Here is a 24,418-nt window from a genome sequence, read left to right on the forward strand (position 1 = left end):
TTTGAAATGTTTGAAGTTTGGAATCAGCCAATCTAGCTGCTTCCCCCTTTCCCACTTCATGCGACCCCCATGCTCCAGTTCAATAAGCATGGACATAAAAGTCCTCTCAGTCTTCTCATATAACTCAGAGAGAAATATTCCTAAAATTTTGAACTTTTCCTTTTAATTCAATCAAACTCTTTTAGGATTCTCTGTAAATGGATGCCCAAATTGAATCAGTGTGGTGTTGCGAAAGTGATTCCACTATTAGCTATAGCTGTAACCCACAGGATCAGGTTGCGATTTCTGAAAAAAAATCAGGGGGGGAGGGGGGTGGTTGTTTCGATGAAGTGTAATGGGAGTGTCTTTGAACTCTCGATCTCTGGCATGGGAGATAGACGCGCTAGCTAAGAAGGCTCAAACCCATGTGTGCTAGCTATCACTCGCATGTCCCTAAAGTCATGGTGTTGGTGAGTGAGGTTTACAGACACTGCACAGCACTCGCCTGGCTGGCCACCGTTACACATGCACAACAAAACAAAACATGCAATAATTCAATTCCAAATGTTTGTGCTTGGTGACATTCTGAAAAGCTGTGCATTGATCAAGGTCGATGGAAATAAGAAAATTTGCCACAATGTCATCTATTGTCTCACGAACGCGAGCGCAGACAGTGATCTTTCTATTGCACTTTATAGACTGTTCACGTTGCAGCGCTTTACTTAGTGTTATAAATTTCTATTTTAGGTATGTTATATCGTCTATTGGTGAAAAAGCATTGATCACTTTTGGGGGAAGATAAAAATAATTCAGCAGAGGAAGGGATCTACAGACCAGAAAGGGGGAAATCCCTTGCAAACTCCCCGGCAAATCGCACCCTGCACAGGATTATGTTAAAGGCCATAGATATCAATTCAATCCCAGGAATTTGTTGTTTTTTCCCTATATTTTTAGTCATTTAAATGCGGCTGCAGTCCCTCTTTTTTCCATTAATTTTACATTTACCACAATCTTATTGTAGAGGCCATGGTGCTGGACAAGCATAATTGATGGTAGAATGCAACATTTTTTATGTGGCCACAAATTCAAAGCAAATGCATTTACCTTGCACAGATTAGTTTCGAATTAAACTTATATAACATGGGGTCTAAGCAATCAGACCTTTCCCAGGAGCTCCCCACGACTCATTTCTTTAAGCAAGTTTAATTATCTTTAATGGCAAAGTCAGGCTGTGCATATCTGGTGAGAAACAAGGTCCATTCCTCATAAATTCATTATACTGTTGGCCTGGGTAGGAGGTGGTGCTTAAGGCAAGTAAATGTCTTGTGTCGTCTTAGGAAATGCAGAGAATGGAGTTTGCTGTGGCATTTTGCTTAGATTAGTCTGCAGAGACTGTTATCCATTGAGATGGAAAATTAATCATTGTAATCAACCTTTATAATAACCATGCCCACCCTAAAGGATGGACACGTTTTCAGATAAAGGGTTGAAATAAATACAGTAGATATTGTGTGTGGAAACACAAATCCATTAATGCTATTTTTATTGTTTGTATGGGGCTCCAGTGTAAACAATTTACTTCCAAAACCTCAGATTACATTTTTGAATGTCTGTTTTTTGTTAAATTCATCAACACAAACCCATTACATCTTTGCAAAGCACCAATTTCCTGACAATTGTGAGAACATATTTGCTTGTTTTGGAGATTAGAAACATCAATCTCATTAATCAGGTAATGGCTTGTGTACGTGTGTGTTAGTGTGTATCTGTACTAAGTAAAAGATTCTCTTGGATATCACTGGTTGCCTTCTGTTGTTGGCTGTCATTGGCCTGTGTCACATGATACATGCTAATGTGCTATGTGGGCTGTGCGTGTGTGTGTGCGTAAGGTCAAATGTGGGAAAGGATGACACAGGGAAGATTAACTTATTCAATTTCTCGCAGATTGGAGTTTTAAATTATGCAAACATTGCTCAGAGTAAGAGCTGCTCTCAAGGCAGACATTGGCTGACCTAAACCTAAACGGGTGGAGCCACACATCCACTACCCACATGTGTTCTGGCCAAGTAACATTACACTGTAGTGCAGTGAAAAGAGAAGTCGTTGGAGAGGAGGAAACTAATACTGTAAAACCTTCTCACACTGCTAAGTGACAGAATCTAATCTACCTAATTCTGAGCTGGTCTTGACCTTCCCCAGGCTAGAGGCAAAATTCTGCCAAGGGGGCCCTCCCACCTGACCCGTGAGCCATGTAAACAGTTCCCTGTTGCCACGCAGTTGTACCAGACACCCCAGTGCTCCCACTACAATCCTCCCTTACTTCAAATGTGACATTTTTGTAATATTTTTGTAGAATCTTCAGATAAGTGAATAATAACATGAACATACAGTTGTTTTAGAAAATATAAAATGTAGAAAGTGCACCTAACTTTGGCGCTGTTGCCTGACGATTAGTCCAGCCCTCACCTTATTATAGAATTAGCTTTGTCTATACAATGTAAACATAAGTCTGTAGACCATTGTTCCCATTTTATGTCTCGAAATAGTAAAAAAACAACGTACACAGTCGTGTAATTATCTTCGGCTATAGACGGGTTTCTTGATTACAAACATTACTGTGTGAGCGCATGTATGGGCAATAAAACTGCTTTGGTATAAGGTCACAAAATTCTAGTCAACACTTTTTTTTTATATCCTGTTGACTCCTGTTGCTATACACAGATATCATTTGTGCAGAGATTATATTAGAATTATTATAGCTCATAACTTTTATTATTTAAAGATAAAACAGCTACTGGAAACATAAGACATCAATGTTTGGAAGTGAATTTGAACACATTCTTGCATTGCTCACCTTTTCTTTTTTAACAACATGCAACCTTTGATAGAGAACCCTGGTCATGTCATGACGTTGTCTGGTCTACAGAAAATGTCCTATTTGCATCACAAGCTTGTCCCGCTCTTATCATTGCATCGCTAGCTTCTTTGAACCGCTGCACTCAATGCAGCTCTGCCGCCTGCACAGCTTGCTCGTTGGCTTTGTCACTGGCACACAATGAATCCTCCACCTAGTCCTGGGTCTACCCCGAGGTCTCTTCCCAGCTGGACGTGGCTGGAACACCTCTCAGGGGAGGCGCCCAGGGGGCATCCTTACCAGATGCCCGAACCACCTCAACTGGCTCCTTTTCTACGCAAAGGAGCAGCGGCTCTACTCCGAGCTCCTCACGGATGACTGAGCTTCTCACCCTATCTCTAAGGGAGACACCAGCCAGTCAGAGCTGGTTAACGTGGCCCAGGAAAGGGAAGTTTGGGGCCCCCTACTGAAGCTGCTGCCCCCGCGACCCAACCCCGGATAAGCGGTTGAAGATGAGATGAGATGAGACACAATGAATCCTGGGAAAGGTTGGCTTGTGGAGGATCCACCCGGTGGAACCTCTGTTGCCTCGGGGTGGAGGGTCGCATTTGTCAGCTGCAACTGAGGGAGCTCACTTTTGTGTTTGAAATACGGCAAACAGAATATTCATTAATCAGCCTTCACACATACTTTATGCCTGCTGTTTATTACTGCAGGTTCAGTGTAAAACCTTCCACATCCACTTGATACAATCCACAGCTGTGACCAGACAGTCTGAGCTAACAGCTGCTGCTCTCTGACCTAACAGGCAGTTTAGCTCAGGATAATTAACATTTTCTGTCCGTTATATGGCGATTCACACATTTTCAGGCATACAAATTTTTTTTTTTTCTGTTCATCTCCTCTTCATCTTATTAATTTCACGTACGCAGGTCACTCGTGATGTCGCACAGAAACCTATCTATAGAATGTAAGCCAGGTTTATGTCTCGAAACAGTAAAATAAAACCTTTACGTCCGCGTCATTAGCTTGGGCCATACATTGTAAACACACGCCTGCAGGCTGTTGCTGCAGTTTTATGTTTTAAACCGGTGAAACAAAACCTATCTCCGTGTCATCAGCTTTGGCTTCACAACGTTAACATACAGATTGAATTTTGTCCACATGTAAGGACATTGTGACACAGTAATCATTTTCAATTTTTGGTCCAAATACACTGTTGCCCACTTTCTGAGGCACAAAGTGATAGAACACAACTCTGGAAGTGGCCGGCTAACAAAACACAGACGGACCAGAGATGCACTTCAACTGAACTGTTATTTACTCTCTCTCTCTCTCTCTTGTTCCATGACCAGAAAGCCAGTTCCACTTCATCCTCTCGTCAAAGTTGTGAACATGGACACTTGGATTCGAGGTGGCCCTACGCCAAGTGAGCAAATAGGTCGCCAAGCTAATTATTTACTTTAGGTTAGCCAATTTACCTTAATAGCCAAGTTCATCGTAGGTGTAAGTTAATTTCATTAGCCTGCTAACCAGCCAAGAGTACTGCAGGCTGACAAGCTTGTCTGGAAGAAAATAAAATGCAGTTTTCCTTTGAATGTGTCGGTTGCATCTCGTCAGTGCTGTTTTTGTTGGTCCAATTATATTTTTGTTGACCTTGAGCCTAAGACGAAAATTAGCAAAGAGACTTGACGCGTTCCTCTCTAAAACACAAAACATAATTTACGTTAATTAAGAGAAGCCTTCATCTCAGTACTTTCAGATGCAGGGCTACTAGATGTTTTGTGATTGTGAAGAAATGACTAGAGTAACCCAAGAGCACAATCTAAGACCCCCATAACGACTTTTGGAAGCCACACATACTGCTAAATAACAATGCCCTTTATTTTACCCAGCTCCAAACAAATACATTGGCACTCCAATTGTAAAACAAATTAGAGTTTCTGTAGTAAGATATCTTCAATTCCTACCGAAGTCGCAATGGAAATCTTGGCAACTGCTAGCTCTACTATTTAAAACTTGAGATGTTAGTGTAAGTCACAAGTTGTTTCTCTGCAACCTTGTTATCACGGCAAAAGCTGTCATATATTTGGCGTGGAAGCAGCCATCTCGTGATCAAATGAAAATCAAGGAAAGGTTTGGAAGCACTGCCTCCACATAGCTCCCCCGAACAAAATACTGTATATCGCTTTTTTTAGAGCCCTTGTCTGCACCTGCCTCAGTGTGTTTTTTTTTCTTCCTTTTTAACCTGTATCTTCTCTGCGGGAACTTTCATTTTCCTTCACCAGGTGTGCAACTGCCACCGTCATGGATTGTCTGTGTCTGCATATCTTTCCTCTGCACCATTTAATTACAAATAAATACCTTGCACATATGTGACTAACTGCACAAATGATTGTTTCTGTTATTTTTGGTGTCTTTTGTTCTTTTGTTTCCCTTTGTCTCAATCTGCTCCTGTTTTAGAATTTGGCAAGTGGCAAGGTGACAGCACACCTGCACTTTTCACTACTTTCAAAAGCTGCAAGCTCTCAGCTTATACCGCTTTCTTGGTTTCAGAGATCATAGAACTTTGAGTCTCCAGGCTCTCTTTAATGTGTCAAGAAACTAGTCCTCAGGTAAATTCACCCCAGGAACACTTGGTCTCTGCAGTCGGATGTGTCACAGATTCTGTCAGAACAAGGAGTATGGGATTAGTGAACAGATTCTTCCTCACTCGCTTTCACCATTGTTCCAGATTGCTGAGCCTAACACTGGCAGCCAGCAGGTATAGGAATTCAGATATATTGTCTCCTGGGCAAAGCTGTGCAGCTCAGACTTCCAGTTACAGCAGCACAACCTTAATGGGGTCAAAAGAAACATCTTTATACTTGTGGGCTTTATTTGTAAGATACTTTTCCAAAACTTTAGGTTCCCACACAATGTTTGCTGTAGACTTACTCATGATTCACACTCAAAACACTTACTCATCCCGCATTTTACATGAAGCAGATTTATACAAACAACTCAGCCCGAAAACAGTAGTCTATATGCCTTTGGGCAATATGTTGTAATTTAGCATCATGCATTGGAAAATAAGAAAAACAAGATTAAACAGCCTTAAATGGAACAAAATAGTATGGTTTCAAAGCATAAATTGCAAATGAGATTCTTTGATTATAGTTTTTTTCTTATTTCTTTAAATTGTGATTTTTAAACACCAATTTTCAATACCAGGTGGTTGCTCCATTTTCAAACTGCTGCAACAACAACAACTCCGCTCTGTACAAATAATCAGAATATGTGCATGAGTAGAAAGCTGTTAATGTAGTCCACAATTACACACACAAACATTTGCAAAATCAACCCATGTCACGAGCAGTTGATGCAAATGCATAAAAGAAAAAACTGAAAGTTTAGCTTGTTCTTCACCTACTGCTGCCTATTGTTCTGATGCAAACTCTGCTAAACATTGATTGTGTGTAATTAAAAGAAGAGAGGACACTTGTTCTTTGAATTTCATTGAATCAAATAGCAAAAGTCAACACATCAGCATCGGTGTTTATTGTGTCTGCGCAGCGTGCATAACCAACCTGCCAAAGCTGCTTTTGTGTGTCTTTACACACCTTGGCTCAGGTTGTACTGTCTGGTATTTGAAGAAGAGTATATAGTACAGTACAGTACAGTATATTGTATAAGTATGGTCTTAACTTGCTATATATGAAAACTGCCCTGACATAACTTCTGTTATGATTTGGCACTATATGAATAAATATTTAGTTCATTTTTTTCCTCAAGTGAAACTGTCTGGCCACCAGTTGTTTCCACTGTTAATTGAAGACATTTTTTTTCTACCCCAAATGTTCTTTCAATAATTTTGTTCACAAGAAATTATTAAGTGCTCTAACACTTTGCCAGCCTACAGATTTTAAGTTGACATAGTTTGCCCCAATTAGCTGAGCCAAATCTTCTGATGGCTTATCTACTATTGTAATGAATTATATTTGTTCACCGTCATTGAGATCTGTACGTAAAATTTGCATTTAATTATATTAATTCCTCTTTTTAATGATCATGCTGAGGTAATAACTGAAAGTTATCTGTTCCTTTTGTCCATTGTAAAATATTACATTTCAGCGTACCGTCTGACTTCTGATAATGAAAACACCTTTGAGCACAATGTGGAAATGCGCAAGCTGTGTGGTTTTGGTGCAATAAAAAAGTAATTTCACTGTCAAGTAATGATTGAAAGTCAGCGGGAAAAAAAAATACAAATAAAAGAATTTCAGAGCACTCTGTATCATTTTATAAGACAACCGAGGCATCTCAAGGGCTCTCCTCCGCGGTGTAATGTGAGAGAAACGGGATTTTCTCACCCTCATCTTTCTCCTTGTGACTCCTTTTAAATAATTGAAAGCTGAGCAAAGCTGGGCAATTCTGTCCCACTGAATGAGAGAAAATTCATCTGTGGGCTCCTGCAGTGAAACTGTTGAAAAAGCCAAAACAGCTTAGATTTGTAATATCTCCACAGCTGTTTGGCGCCTTGCCATTGTTGTACTGCTCATCCCCAGAGCTTTGCAAAGAGAAAGACTTTGCTGAGACGTTCAACTGGTTTCTGACATCTATGCTATTTTACTCCAATGGATTTGGGTCTCAGAACAACCAGATTGATCACATTCCCTTTTGTGTTGGAAAGTCTAACTCACTCTACTGGAAGTTTCAGATGTCAATTGGTCTTCTGAAGTTACCCTGTCATATCATTATTACCGCTATAGAAAAAATTACAGCACTGCTGGGATACAGCACAGTGCATACTATAATTATGGTGTTGTCAAATATAAGCGATTTTAAATACGTCTGTATCCAGAATGAGTACAGCCTGTAATCAATCAATATGGAGTCCTTTCATCGTATGCACGTCTAATATAGGGAGGACGTTGATCATAATGACGGCAGCATTTTTGATACAGCCTATCATTATTTTAATGACTGTTGGATTGTGCTCAATTTGGTAAACATGCATTTGATTAGGCACAGCTGTGTTTTGGAAATTATTTTTTTCTAGAATACCAGCCATTAGCGATTTGAGCACTTCCATCTACTGTTCAGGGTGTTGATGACAGACTACAGTATGTGTCTGCAGTATATCACTGTGTCGGTGTTCATGGTCTTATAACCTTTTGGTTTGGGATCAATAAAGTACATCTACCTATCTACTGTATATATCCATCTATTTATCTAGAGTTTTGGGCGGACTGCCTGAAAATGAATAAAGCATTTTCTTAAATTATAATTTTAAACTTAGTTGCACATACTGCAAAATCAGTTTTCTTTCATGTAACAAAACAAGAATTAAGAAGGAAATGAAGAAGTGTGTCAGGTTAGAAGAGAGCCCCATGTCTGAATGTTGATCCCATTCCCCTCCGGACCAATGAACCTTCATTGAGCAAAGTCGGAGGCGCTCAAACACCACAAACGCAGCCTTTGAGTTGATTATTGCTCCTCCTGTCCACTGTGGGACTGTAATACACCTGGGAACGTAGTTTAGTGGAGATGCGAGTCAGTCAATAACTCCAATTGAACAGATAACTGGTAAAGAGACTGAACTAATAGTGCTGAGACCTGGGAATTAGATTGCTTTGTACTATCGGCTAATGATACTGTCAGGTGAGTGAAGAAATGCAGTTCACATTTCCATGATACAGTTTTTACTTGTCTTAAATATATTACACATGTTGGGTTTATCAAATTATGGACTCCATGGCCAGAATAGCCCAAATATACTTTGAAGGATGGGTGGATGGAGAGAGATCTAGATAGATTTTAAGTGCAAATCTCAGGTGCACCTGAAGTTCAATGCTAAATCTAAGGACTGCCCTTTTATTATTAACATGAATGAACTACTTTTTTACACACAGCATGAATTTTACATTGGCCAAGAATGTCAAAAATAGGTAAAAAATGAACACTTGAAATATCACAGAATAAATGTTTACAAATCTATCATGAATCACAGTCACATCAACACCAACTTGGATTGAGAGCAAAACTATGACAAACAACACCAACATCCAACAAATCCAATCTTTCCTTGTGGTATTCATGTTCAATATGATGAACCTTTAACATCACTGAGATAACATGACTGTAGACCCTCTGGAAAACTACCCAGACAAACCAAAACACAACAATAGCCGGCAGATGGAGAAAATAATGAAAGTCGAAGCCCATACTCACCTGCAGATATCTTGGAACAATGCTGACAAATGGAGGCGGCAGCCTGGCTGCGCCGCTTTCATCGGATCAAGTCGTCTATCTCGCAATGGCACCTGCCTCAGCTGCCCCATCAAATTTCAGCAGCCCTCTGTCCTTGAGGCAAGTAGGCAGGAGCCAAATTATTTGCGGACTGGTTAGCCACTTCAAGGTGAAACAACAATGGAGCTCTCAATTATTTCACAGTGGCATATTCAGGCCTCACGCAAGGGGATTGGAAATAGGACAGGATTACAGGATGGATCAGCCCCTTACCTCTTCACCTATTCACCTTGATAATAATTTTCCAGATCACCTTGGTGATGCATCTGCCTTAATCAATCTGCTTGGCCCATAAAGTGAGCACGAATTATATGTCCGGTATAGACTTTCCCCAGCAGTGACGCCGTTTGAGCAGGCTGCCAAAAAGATGGTTTTAATGGCAGACAGATGCAGTATTTTGGCTGTCACATTTTTTCGAATTGGGAACTCATAACTCTTTCATGGGGTTGTTAAATAAATAAGGAGGGTAGATTGAGTCGCCCACAGAGACATGCACTGTGGCATATGGCCCGGGCGAAAATGGACCTCGACAGATCCCCTTTTTGGACACCGTCCTGGTGCATGCACGATAGCCACAAGCCAGCCAAGACAGTAAAACAATAGCAGAGCAGTTAAAAGCAAGTAATGGAGGAGAGTCAGGTGGCTTCTTCCTTTTTTTTTTCTTGCAGAAGCAGCAGCAGGGCTCAGGGAGGTGTTTATTGACTATGCAGAACTGTCTGCTCAACATCAAAGCAATAGCTAAGTCCCCTCATGGGAGCCACACCAGACATAAACCCGTGAACCCAGAAGGATCAAAGTTTCACCTATTATTGAACTTAAAGCACGTTAAATAAATATGAATATTTTGAATATTGTGTCATGAATAGAAATGCACCACCCTCCACCCGGAAACCCTCTTTCATGTTAGCCCCATGGTAATGAGCGTGGGTGTTTGTTAGAATGTATGGAGAGTTGTCACCCTTATATTCAGAAATGATCCACTACTGTAGTGTGACATTTCACTGTTATATGTGTTAAAATTAACAGATACCAAACTGTAGTCGTCAAACTCTTTAATTAGGACAGTACAGCTATGAATATTGATGATTGGTATTTAACTTTCTTTGCTTTCATGCCGTTTACGCTTAAACATCTATTTTTTGGGGGGGGGTTTTGTTTTCCAACCTGCAAGTGAGCGTTCGTCAGTAAGCCAAGGGTCACTTTCACCTTGGAATCCAGAGTCCAGTCTCCAGTCTTGATGTAGGCAGTAGTTGTAGTCTGTTGTGTTCACAGTAAAGCTGAAATATTGACAGATGTTTTAGCTGATACCCATATGTATGGACCTTGTTCATGTTTTTGACAAAATACAATACATAACTGTGTCTTAGAATTAGTCTTCAGGGTAAAATTATAGAAGAGTTTTGCACATAAGCCTGCACCCTGTGTATTAAGTTACAATGTCCCAATCCATAGTCAGTCTGAGAACATCTGACACATGCAAATCTTTTTACTTAATCCTCCTCTCATCCCTCTTTTTCCCCCTACACAAAGCACTTAGGTTGAGATGACTGAAAAAGCAAATGCTGTTTTCTGTAAGGAAAGATCACAATAAATTCTCAATGATTTCAATGTCCAAATATACTGTATCGCACCTTGTGAAATTAGATAATTATGAAGAATGTCCTGGCAGTAATGAATCTAAATGCAAAGAACAGAATTTTTCAGTTGAGTTGAGTGATGCATTACACGTTACCCTTTGCGATTGGCACTGTACTGTGCCAATCACAAGTAATAATGAAAACCATCCACAAAGAACAATTAAATGATGAAAATAAGCGTCCGCGTGTAACTTTCTGGGGAATTGCTGCTTTCAGATGCAGAGTTTACGCTGTTTTGTTGAAAATTGTTTGCAGCTGTATCCTGTTTTGCCTTAATGATGTGTGAAAATGGCTATCCGCGGCAGATGAAGTTTTACAACAGCGAAGCAATAAACTCTTGAGTCCCGCACGCTAAGTTCTACCCCTCTAAGCTGAAATCAACCCATCACATCTTCACAATGGTTTTCGACATTAGCATAGCAGCCTATTCAGTATTTAAAATAACATTCAAACTTGTACATTATATTTTACCTTTTCAATAAGACATTACATTGTGTGCAGGGGTTTCCAATTGGAAATGGCTTCATATCTGCCCTGTGACACCTTTATTAGACTCTATTAGATAAACCACATTATAATTGTGAAACAACCAATGCTTGCCCTTTGATCTGTACATGATTCTAACACCTATGACAGCACCTATGATTTATAAATAAATAAATAAAAACATACACAAGTTTATGGACCATACTAGCAGCTAGTATTGGATTAGATGATTTACTACGATTTGGGTATAAATTACATTTCTGTCACCCACTTTTCATGCAGGTTTTCAAGTTGATTTTCACGTGTATGGTCCTTTTAAAGCCTCTTTGGGGTCTATGAATATATTTGTGTTTAGTGGGATGGCAATTGTTAGCAGTAATCAAATATCTTCAGAGTAGAGAGAAGTTATAAATTAGGTTTTCAAAACCCCCACTAGGATGTAAGATTTCTAAACAGCATACACTGTACATTACAATACAATCACGATAGTGTTCATGAATGCATGTAATGTGACAAAAGGTGATGTGACTGTATATCTACTCAAAGGTTATATACTGCTTGTCATTAATCCACAAACATGTAGATAAGGCTTGCATCAATTGTAACACAAGTAGAGCAGACAATATGCCATTTGATCCAGTTGCTCAATGAAAGTGATTATAATGTAAGCCCTATACATTAGATAACAAAAAGCAATTGATATGCAGTGCTGTAAATCAAATGCTGGGATTATCTTGAGATTTGATGAGCTCACCAGGAATGTGACATACGTAGGGTTTTACTGACAGTTTGTAAAATAGATAAATTAGCATATAGTAGCCATAATATGGAAACATTCCTTGCCTCACAAGCCTAAACAAGGGTTTGAATCAGAGCCTTTGATATGGAGAAGAGAAACAGCCGACCTGCCATGAGTAGATTATATTTGTATTGTATTTATCATCTAAACATGAATCTCAAGTGATTTTGCATTTTATTTTAGGAATCTGAAGCGTCTGTAGTGTGACAGTGGTGCTGCCAAAAGCAAATTCACACTTTTGTTTGTTTCCATGCAGTGTTTCCCAAATGTTGTGGAGCACATGGATTTGGATGAGTGCAAGTGACACCCAGAGGTGTGTCTGTATTTTCACGCTCCGTTGAGGAGGTGACTTGTCGCACAGTGTCAGAATCCATCAGTCTGTTCCTGACCTAGAATTTTTAAGCACAGATCTAATATCTGAGGAATGAAAACAATGGATGTCTGTATTACTCCCCGAGGCTCTGAGGCCTCAAGAATAGCTTCTCTCCTTCTATTGTGCCTGTCTTATTTCAAGTCAGAAGATAAATGAGCACGCTTTGATACAGCTTGAGGGGGGAAAAGAACGCCAAAAGTCCCTGTAGTCCTAACCAAGGCAGCAAGGATGTGAAATAAAAGGGAACGGGACAGAGATCCAAATTTAATGCAGAGCAGCACCATGTTTTATAAAACTAGGTTGTCCTAGTCATATCCCTGGTCATTTCCCTTAACCTTCAAAGGGTAACCTCATTTTCTCATGTTTTCCTCAGAGACATCGCAAAATAAAACAGTTAGTCAATGTGAAACAGCTACTAATGTTTGTTTCATTTTAATGTTCATCGACTAATTACTTTACCAACTTTGTCTCTTTAAGATTACAAATGTGCAGCATAAATTAATAATATTCCCTGCACATATCATAATGTCTGTGATCCTTCACTAATGGTGGCTAATTAGTGTTTAGAGGCCAGGAAAGGGAACGAGTGAACTACCAATTCCCCTGTAAACAAGCAATTACCACTGAAAACATATAATGTAAATTACCTTGCAGACTGCATCATCATCTAATGAGAAATTCAATCGAATGAATCAAACATTAAATTGCTCATTTGGTCATTGACACATGAAAATTAAACCCAAATGTTCAGCGAGACTCTAACTTGTGCTTGGTTGGCAAAGCTCTAAATTTTGCCTTCATACATTTGTATGAATGAAGAAGGAATTTGTAACAAGATCAACAGGACTCCATCAGCTTTGAAAGGGTGGTATGAGAAAATCTGTAATGGAATCACAGTTTAACAATAGTGAAAGTTTAAGCCTTCTCACATTCAAACGACCTAATGTTTTCCATCCCCACCGATACACATGTAGCTGTTTGTCCTAACTGCATCTTTAAAATCAATATAGGACCATCATGTGTTTAAAAAAGTCCATAGATTGTTTAATACAACATACCATATTGTCAACAATTCAACATCAACAAAATTTTGTTAATTTAAAAAAAAAAAAATCTGCATATTACCTTTATTGCACAGAACAATTTAAATGTATTTTCCATAGATTAATTTTTTATTATCTTTTTTGTAAAAAGTTGGCTTGGACTACATGGTCAATATAGTCCAGGGTCAAAATTAAAAAAAATAGGGATAACAGAAACAAAATAAAAACAGAATCCTGGGATCACTCGGGGCCAAAAACGGCTAGGTACAGTAGCCACACTTTGAACAAAGAGAGCATTCATTATCAGCAAGAGGGAGAACCATGAGCCATATCCAGTGTTTTTTTTTCCTTTATGCAAAACGGATTACACCAAAGCTGCTTCTGATTGCTCCACGGGTGAAAACATCTGTGTCACTCCAACCATCTGCATATTCAGTCCATACTTCCAGCCCATTACTGTGTCATTGTCTGTAATGTCATCCATCATAAATGACTTAGCCTTTATCCTCACACACGTTTGCAAAGCCCAGCTGTCCACAGTGTGTACTTGTAAAGGTAAGGCTGTAACCTCAGATTTTATATGCAGGACCAACTGGGAGCACTATATGCAGCAGTTCTTCTCCCCGGGACAATCAATGCACATTTCGTGGGGCATAGCAAACCTGAAAATGATCCTGGTGGGTAATATTTCCATGGCTTTAATGGGGGGCACATAAGTAAATCACTGATTCCATCAAACAACCAAGAAAAATAACCCACAATGAAAGAAATATTCTACAGCTTGAGGAGCACATTGTATCCAAAAACGTGAGCACCACAACTTTTATTCCTCACAATCATGTCGAGCACAAAATAATACCATTACATAATTGTTTTTTTTAAATGCAATTTAAAAGGTCAGGGATGAGCTTTTAAAGTATTAATGTAGCAATGCCAACCGTACAGTTGGATGGCTGAACCATATGGCAGATGCTGCATCTATTCTTGTTACAAAGCATCATATCTACAAAATCTCACACTGCCTTCTGTATCATATCCTCAATCCACGTGTACTGTCTGGGTTGCATCTGAAAACTGGGGATGAGTGACACTGATATTAGATACTGGGCTCAAAAGGCTATCATTTCCTTAATGTTAAAATCCTATATTAAGAGACACATTTAACAACTGGATTTTGTTTTACTTTTCAAAACTAAAACTTGTCACATTTACCTTTCTAACATTGTAATTATTCTTGCATACTTTTGGCAGATTTTTTTTACAGTTCTGTATGTAAAATTGGTATCATAACAGTTGAGCTTATGCATCCCTAAGTCAAATAAAGAATAGTGTCAGGGGCATCATGCATTCTGATTGGGGGGGGCAGCATGATTAGAGTGATACATGTTTTATTTTAAGTTTACACAATTTTAATATTACACAATTTTGGTTTAGATCACTTCAATTACTCAGTTTTTGTAGCTTATTTATATCCAACTTATTTATTATATGTTTATTAATTTTAAGTTTAAATAAATGTCATTTATTTGCATTTTTATGTTCATTGAAAATTATACTTACCTCTACACTGCTGCCTCTTTACTTGAAAAATAGATAATATTTTGTCCACTTCACACACCTCTATAACCCCCGCAGTTTAAAAGTGCATGATACATCTGACCAGTGTAAACTGTTTTAGAGTTTCATTCATTGTAATTGTTTGATGAACAAGTGGGTTTCGAATCGTTTATCACTTTGATATTCAAATTGAGTTTACATACAGTATTACCAACAGTTTTGTATTTTCCATAATTATCATTGTGCAATACTTTTGTTCTGTATTTCTTGTAATTGCTGTGGTGTACACTTTCAACAGATTTCATCAGGTATTCTGACAAAGATATACATTTAACGCATTACAGAACTATTGTCAGTGTAGGAAAGAAAAATAATTTGTAGTTCTAGCATTCATAATTTAACACCAATTATTTGTGATGTAATGATGTAATGCATCCCAGTTGTATAAATGTGCTCATCAACCCATATTAATCTCAATCATAACTTGACATCTAACCTTGGAAATCAAAAACAAACACTAAATAAAAAATACAGACAAAAACAGCGATGGTCAAAATCTGATCTGCCTCTTGCATTCTGGCTGTTGAAGTGTTTTTTCTTTTCTGATATATTTTTTCCCAGTATAAATCCACAGGAATATGAACCGTTTATGACAAATCTGCCTTTCAATCAGTGCCCCAGAAGGCCATGTAGGACTTGGTGAGCTTTCATTCCCTCTCACTTGTTAAAGTCAGGAAAAAACATGTTACTCTGTGTTAACAGACCAGGATCCACAGGTTTGTGAGAGAGGAAAGAAAATGTCTTCTTTTCTTTTTGTCTTATTTTGAAGTTCAATATGATTAAATTCCACCACTCCCTTAAATCATTTTCATGTTAAACTTGCGAGGAGCATCCACTGCACTGCTGCTCATGCCAGCGTCCGATTTCCGTGGCACATACTCGATCTCAATGTTGTGCTTAGTGTTGCCTTTACCTCTGCTCCAAAGAAAGAGCAGTACAAGGCAAAACAAGACAACGCCGAGAAAAGAAATGAAGCCCATTGTAGTCGCAATGATCAACGTCTTTATATCAAATGGGAAAGGGGCATTGGCTCTTGTGCCATTAGCACCTGTTTCAGTGGGCTGGTTGGAGATGAAGGCAAAAGTCTTATTGGGCTGGTTTGGCCAGTCAGGCGAATAGCTATGAATGTGCAGGTGAGCCAGAGAGGTGTCATTTCCGCCTGCGTTGCTAGCTATACACACATATGTACCATTGTCTTGAATCTGGGCGTAGCGCACCTCAAGGGTACCATCTGGCAACACAGAGAGCCTTCCAATTGTCTTGGTGGTGATGAACTTTTTCTGTGGGGATAGCCACATTATAACTGGAGCAGGGTCTCCATCTGCTTGGCAAGCAAAATGAACAATGGCTCCCTCATCAACAAATTTCTGCTGGGGTTTGCGATCCCTAATCCTAGATTTGCGACATGTGAAGTAGTTAGGCTGCAGAACATCCGGGAAGTCTTTGAATTCTTTGCCTTGGACAAACTCGGGAGAGGCACAGGTGGGCTGCTGCCTGTTGAAGTTCAGTCGCCAGCGTCGTCGAAAAACCCATAACAGTCGGCAGTCACAGGCTAGGGGATTATCATACAAGGCAAGGGTTTCCAGGTTGCCAACTGAATGGAAAGCAGACTCCTCTAACGTGCTAAGAGAGTTCCCAGACACATTTAGAATCTTCAGATAGTTTAGACCACGGAAAGAGTAGGGCTCAATCATTGCCAGTCTGCCCCCCACCAGGTGAAATTCCTGCAGACGCAGAAGATCATGGAGCTTATTCCCCTCAATGGTATGGATAGGGTTATATGAAAGATTGAGAAAGCGCAAATAAACCAGGTGCCGCAGGGCTACATAAGGAATTGTGGTCAGGTTGGCATTTGCAATGGTCAGGGAGGTGAGATTTAATCCATACAAGCAGTTTGGGGTCATCGTATCCAAATATGGCCAATTGGCTATTTCCAGAACTTTCAACCGATAGAGACGTTTGAAGGAGTAATCCCGTATCACATTGATATTGAGGTGGCGCAGCCTGAGAGTGATCAAACTGTGGAGATGGGTGAAAGCCTCTGTTGGCACAGAGGACAAGTTGCACTTCTCAAGGCTCAGGTGCTCAAGGCTACTTAGGCCATGAAAAGCACGGTGGGAGATGAAAACCAGGTCGTTATCACCTACCTCTAAAGACCGGAGGTTGTACAAATCCTGGAACATGTAGTCCAACAGGATGACAATTTTGTTTTCACTTATGTCCAGCTGCGTAAGATTGCTTAGGCCTGTGAAGACACCAAGCTGGATCAGCTTAAGCTTGTTACTACGCAGCCCCAATGTCCGCAATCCGTACAGGTTGTTGAAAGCTCCAGGTTCAATAGTGGAAATTGTATTTTCACTGAGCTCCAGGTGTTCGAGGTTGGCAAAGTTGACAAACTCATCCGGGTTGATGGTTCTAATGCGGTTCTTGCTGAGGTCGAGCAGTTTGGTTTCTGCAGGAATGCCTTCAGGAACTGTCATGAGCTTCTTGCGGTGACACATCACAGAGCGCTCTTGAACATTGCACTCACAGCGGGATGGACATCCTGTGGTGGAGCCAGACAGCACAGTGCCCAGCATCAGGATCAGAATGGGCTGCCAGCAAGCCACCAGGTAGCTGTGCCCAGTCGCTTCCCTGGCCACCATCTTATCGGTTACCTAAGAGACACAAAGACAAAACAAAACGTTTAGAAAATGCAAACAGAAGACATTCTCACTGAAGATTTTGAATTATCTTTATTCATTGGACAATAGGGGGAATTCTAATGAGGTCATATGGCATGGGCTGAGCTAAAGGCTGATATTTAAATATTTATTTTTTCTGCTAAACTGAACAATTCAACATTAGATGTTGTGGAGGTGCAGGGCAGCAGTATAAACTTATATTGTAACACTTTTTTCTTTGGCTATTATGTCTATTTTCTGCCAGTTACTTCAGCAAATAATAAGAGCTAAGGATGCCATTCTCATCTGGCACAGTCCCAACAGAACAGAGACTAGGAATCCTGCTGCAATATTCATGCACAGACACAAGATGAATTTGGGCCGTTACAAGGAATAAGGTATGTGTTTGCATAATTTAGAGTGCTGACAGTTTGGAATTCTGCGTTGTTCACTTCGTGCACAAAGCTTAAAAAGGTGTTTCAAATGCCAAGTTGCTGCTGTGAATGTATAGCATTCTATCAGACATGTTTATGATGCAGAGGAGGAGGTCATGATCCTGGCAAGAAAATCAAAGGCCAAATACTTATAGTAAATTACATATATCACACACTGCACCCTCATTTTGTCTGCTGTGGAATGGCGAACGCCATTTCCACCTCACACCTTGCAGACGATCAATCAGTCAATGCTATCACCCTGATATGAAGTGAAGGGGCGCAGCTTCAAGTGGAATTAACAGCATTTTTCAGACAGTAATCCAATTCATGCTGTGTCACAGACACATCTGCTGAGAACATCTGTGGTTTGTTCTGTTACCATGAAGTCTTTTTTCACCCCTACTCTTGTCTTTGTACTCCCAGCCTGGATTTTCTGTGCGGGCTAGTGAAAACAGTGGGGGTTCGAGCAGCAGTAGCAGGGGGATGCAATCAAAGACGGATGGTGGCAAGTGTGATGTATGTGCTGTGGCTGATGCTCAGCACACGCAATCTTTTATGATAAAATATAGACCACACACCACCAGGGAATTGGATACAGAGAGATAAATACAGGGTTTAAGAGCAAAAAAACAAACCCTATTTAATTTCAACACCATCTGTTAATGTGTCTCCTCCCCTACCATTAACAATGCAATTAACTACTGAGTGTATCGAAAACAAGTTACTGTTATCTGCAAAAAGCACAATGGAACCAGTTAAATTAAAGTGTTGAAATGAACATTGAAGCATAATTAATGATACGATCTATAAACACTGAATGCTCTTTGAATGAGGGGTCGAGTTATAAAAGGCAGGTGAACAAGTAGATGCAGGCCAGACAGCTGACTACTCATATATGTCTAACCAGCTACTTAAAATTAGTTATCTTCGATTAACAAATGGCTAGTCACTATGCTTGTATGTTTTTTAAGGGCCACTAGAATCTGCTTCATACAATGCGAGCATAGTAATGGAGAAACGTGACTGTCTGTCTAAACAAGTCCAGCTCCCACACCTTTCTCTTTAAGTGTGTGTGTGTGCACTCAGCTGAGAGGCTCTGTGATATATTAGCAAAATAATTGACACATTAAGAATTGCATTGATTGCACTGACAGGGAACAACCTTATTAGATGGGCTACTTTGGAAAACATCAGTGGCAACAACTTGACGATTAATTCCTATAAAAGTGCTGAATTTTCCACACATGCCACACAGACATCCATTCTTTTTTCTTTCTTTTTTTTTTTTTTTTACAGCAGAGACATCTTTAAGATTAACTGAAAACACCCACTAAAATACACTCAGTGTTGTCAAAGTAGTATGTTTTTCTCATATGACAAAAAGATAGAATAGGCATCAGCCTCACTGTAATTTTATATGTAAAAGGTCCTTACTAACTCTTTTATATTTTTTTGCCATTGACCAATTATGCAAACTAATGTCAAGGTTTTAAAATGAAGTAGGATGCAATGAAACGTCCTGCAGTAATATACTGATATGATTAAGTATATTTTTTTCCACATGATTTTCTCTTGATATAGTGAAGGTGTCAATATATAAATAAAACAATAATGATTCTTGTGATCTGTGATTACATAATGATTTGTTTTCAAGGCTAAAAGCTATTTAGAGACATTATTGGCTAAAGCGCACAAGAAGCCTAATTCTTCACATTTACCATTTGGTAAGAAAACTCTATTAAAATATGCAATAATTAAGAATGTGCCTGAGGCCACAAAATCTGGTCTTTTAAGGCCAAAATCTTTTTGTTGTGTGGGAGGGTGGGTATCTGTTGGGGGAGTATTTTTCCCCACTGCCAGGCTACTCCATTGTGGAAAGCCCTGAGGAAGTATTAAATTAGCACTTAAAGGACTTTATGAAGCGAATGGGGGTTGGACTGTTATTTACTAACATGATGGCGTGCAATAGAAAAGAAATAAACCTTCATATCTAATTCACACTCAACTTAAGACATGTCTCAGGGGGACTCCTGTCTGTGTGATGGCTGTTGTCATAATACATAGCATTTTGCCAGTGGTATGCAGTTTCATGTCATGCTTTAAATTTGTCTTTCTGGTTGACCTCGAACTGGTTGCATGGTGATTACTCCAGATTCACATAATGGTTGTGAAGAAGGATAATGCACCCACTTGTGTCTCTGCCGATTTCATACACCTTATTACATGTGGCAGATTGAGACTGTAGTGTAGGGGGAGAAATCTGCGATATTATGGCTCAAAGTTCATTATAGGGTGACATGTCACTGCCATTGTGGTCACCACTAATAACTTTTTCCCTGTGTACCAATAGTCAACCAGACATCAGGCTCATCAAAAAAAAAGGCCTTATGGCTTAGATTTACTTCACTCAATTTCCTTTAATTCCCTCTAGGGTCAGAGTTCAGATTGAAGAATTTATGATACCATCTGTAATCAAGTGATTTCAAAACAGGCAGAGATGTGTCTGAGAGCCTGCAGTGCTCCCTGTTGCCTCCAGCTAACCTTAATCATTCTTACTCTGTAACCCACATTGATCAAGTCAGTGCTGAGTGCCGTGAGATGAAGGAGTGTGGGGCTTCGAATGGCATACTAAGACACCTAAGAAGAAGTAGTGGCCTCATCGCAAGCTCAGTTACATCTCTCACCCTCTATCATGTGGCTATCACTTATTGAATATCAGTCAATGAGATGCTTTTGTCCAACTGTATTGCCAGTGACTGCTGAAACCCAGTCAGGGGAACAATCATAATCCCTTGTAGGTACGGCTCCATGACTGCGACTCCAGCAGGTTATGGACCCCAGTCAGACATCTCAATGAGTCCATGTAGTCTTCTACACAGGGTCAAAAATATTTGATTCCTCATTGTACGTCTGAATATTTTGAAGACACATTAAGGATAAAAAATATGTACGTACATTTTGACAATTCAAAATGTCTTCCTATGTCTTGGTCACGACAGAAAAGCTTAGACATTGAATGCACATGGCTTCAGTAGCAAATATGCAGGGAAACAAGTGAAGACAGGGACACATTAAGATGAAGAATGCCATCCGTGGGTAAACATTGCAGCTCTGCTTTGTTAATGATCTGGTGTTATCATTCCCTCACAGGCATGTAGTCTGAATGCAGTTCTTCATTTCCAATCAGCACTCCAGCGAGCTCCCAGAGAATTACTTTAATTGAGGTGAAATGAGAGGGGGCGTGCTTCTGAAAGGAACAAATGTGGCTGAGGACGAGTAAGACAACGGTGCTCAATAAATGAGGACCCACTGGTCCAAGACCAGTAATAACTGGATCAGTGAAGGGTGAGATTAATGTCTTTATGACAGCATCCAATGGGATCCCGGAGATGTTGCTTCACTTTGGTGCCATATGCTCCCATTGCAACAGAGTGGCATTGCAGTAGCCAACTCATCAGTGGATGTACAATCGTATTTATATGTGAGGGTTAGTTGGTCACCACGTTACATGTCACACCAGACCTGTGTTTATCAATTCATGTTTGAGCATTAATGTCTCATATGCATGCATATAATTCTCCTTCTGAGGTTGTTTTTTTATGAGGATCACTATTCTTTTGACTTACCCTCTTTAAAACCTTTGGTTCCTCGTTAAACAGGTTTAATGCACCCACTTGTTGTAAGTCATTGATTGCTTTCTGTCCAGCTTTCACATTAAATACGCTATTGTTCCCCTAAATCTAACGCCATGCTTATGAATGAGTCTGTCTATCATCATTAGGTTCTCCACAATAAGCACATTATACATAGGTGGGGAGGGGTATTGTTAAGACTTAACCATCGCCCAGCGCTTTATTTTACCTGTCACGAGACATCAATCCTGAGCCATGTTAAATACCATAGTTAAACACCTGTTAGCTTCTGGGAAATCCTTGAGATGATGCTGACGTTATCTGTAGCGCAAAGTGTCGAATGCTTTTAATGCCCATTCCTCCGGAAAAGGAGGCTGCCAGGCTAATCCTGAATGGACGGACCCAGCTGCTGGAATTTACTTACTGAATATGTATGACCTCCTGATGGTCTATCGTAGAAAAAATATTTTTTTAGAGGTAAACAGATACCCCTATCTCTAATTTCCTTTTAGAAGATGTAACAAATGTATAAGGGTCAGGGTTTCTTTCTTTTTGGGGGGTATTCAATTTAATTTCTTAATTTCTTTTTGAGTTCAATATTGGTTAAGCTGCTTCTTAAGATGCTTATTGGTTCCGTTTTCTCCACTAAAGTAGCAGCTTTGACTTATAACTGAGAACATGTGTATTGACAGCCACACTTTGTCTAAATCCATCTTAACCAGGGGCATCTGACCTTTAGCTCCCCAAGAAATCTCACTTTTGCATTGCTTTAGGGTCGCAAAGCGGAATTTCGAGAGAGAAAGGTTACCTCTGTGTCATTGAGAAGCTAAGCTGCCTGTAGCTGGGTCTGTGAAATGGCAGGGCTTAAACGAAAGCCAGCGTCCGACAGATGGACAGCAAAGCCCTAATCCAGGCGAAGAAGCTGGTTGGTGCAACAAGGTGCAGAATTCCAACATTGGCCAGCAGTTGTCCTGAAGAAACTCTGCCATGGAACATGCCAACATGTCCCTCCTGAACTTCACCTCCAGGAGAGGTCATTATGTGTCTCTTTGCAGGCGCTCGGCTTACTGACGGCACACAGCTACAAATATATTTAATAAACTATTATCATATAGAGTTACTAGGACAAATAAATTTGCACACATAAAAAAGTTATTTCTAATATTTAGGCTACCCTTATTAAAATAAATGTGGGAGACACAAATGTATGGTTATAATAATAAAACATTATAATAACAATGCAACACAAGTTACCAACACACAACAAAAACTACTTGAGTTGAAATAAACACTAAAGTTCATGAAAGCAGGCTGTAATATCAAGGCTCTTCTTGATGCATTGCATTAGCTTCAGCTATGTCCCTAATGAAGTGGAGACTGAGTCGATATCCAGTCCATGCATGAATTCAAATACTTGTCTTGTGAGAGTTGGCTAAAATGTTAACATGACAGTTGTGTGGGTGGTTTTGAAAGGAGTCTATACAAAATATTATTGTTGTAATGTTTTGGGGTTTTTGTAACTCCAGAAGTTATGTTTCATTATACCCCAGCACACCCAGGCTCCTGAGAGAGGGAGTGTTCCTCCTTGTGTGATGTCCCATCATTATTAAGCTCATTAGCCTCGTCTCCCCAGCTCTGTTCGGAGAGTCACCATTAATCTTTTTGCTCCCGAGGAGCTGTGTTTTCAAAGAGGAACAACCTCTAGAATATCAGACTTAACGAAAAAGTGGATCCAGAACTGGGAAAGGACTCACTAATGGGAAGCTTATCTTGTTTCACGACATCCAAGAAATAATAAAGAAGCCTGCCAATAGTTGTGTTTAGAGGAATGACAAAACAAAAACTAAATAAGTGTGGGTAGTATGGTTTCCAAGAAAAACTAATTCACATTTTGGATATGTGAACTTCACAGGCTTCACGATCACTGCTCATTTACTTCAGCCACAACAGTCGAGCTCAAAATGATACTACTGTGATGTAGCCCGTAAGACCAGAACAAAGGCAACATGTGCCAATCACCAGTCCGATAAACAACAGATCCAATCTCTACAACTGTGATCACATTTCTTCAATGTGCCTCTGAAGTGAAGCAGAATTGGACCGAGTTATTCTGACTCTGGCTTTCACCCACATTGTGCAGTGTGTTTATATGCTAATTGGAGCATGTCTATCATTACATTTTCTTTAATCTCAATGATGGGAACCACATTTGTTGATTCTACAAACGTAGTGCATTTTTGCTCATGACAAAAACGGTAACATGTTAATGTTCTGTAGGTTCAATGATTACAGTGTTCAGTTAACAGTCAAAACACAAACGGATGTGAATGTCCTCAATTTTGTAGGTCTTTGGTCTTTGGATCACCAAACTGATTACAACTCACTCTGAGGGGAACTTGAATGTCCCTACCAATGTCCATTTAGTCGAAACATATATGCAGCAACTGAGTGAGAAAAACCTGATGTATTTATCCCAAAAGTAAATCTGGTTTAAAAAAGTAAGTAAATACTGTAGAACAGCTACAGTGGGAAAGGTTGAGCTCCCCCAGAGAGAGGTGCTGGAATGGCAGTTTCCTTTTCTCCCCCCTAAGGCTCAAAGAAAATGCT

At 39.7% G+C, this 24,418-nt stretch overlaps 1 protein-coding gene and 1 long non-coding RNA gene across 6 annotated transcripts in view; one reads left to right on the forward strand and one right to left on the reverse strand.

Moving 5' to 3' along the window:
• Window positions 1–24,418, forward strand: part of LOC118315483 — a 179,651-nt gene that overhangs the window by 130,275 nt on the left and 24,958 nt on the right. The gene's annotated exons all lie outside the window — the stretch shown is intronic.
• lingo1a (leucine rich repeat and Ig domain containing 1a) overlaps window positions 13,440–24,418 on the reverse strand; it is a 110,867-nt gene continuing 99,888 nt past the window's right edge. For all 5 annotated transcript variants that reach the window (XM_047333395.1, XM_035642791.2, XM_047333394.1 and 2 more), the window contains one exon: window positions 13,440–17,736. In XM_047333395.1, coding sequence (XP_047189351.1) covers window positions 15,877–17,724 — 1,848 coding nt within the window. In that variant the 5' untranslated portion in view covers window positions 17,725–17,736 and the 3' untranslated portion in view covers window positions 13,440–15,876. The remainder of the gene's footprint in view (window positions 17,737–24,418) is intronic.

The sequence above is a fragment of the Scophthalmus maximus genome, chromosome 7 (assembly GCF_022379125.1).
Source record: "Scophthalmus maximus strain ysfricsl-2021 chromosome 7, ASM2237912v1, whole genome shotgun sequence".
Lineage (NCBI taxonomy): Eukaryota > Metazoa > Chordata > Actinopteri > Pleuronectiformes > Scophthalmidae > Scophthalmus > Scophthalmus maximus.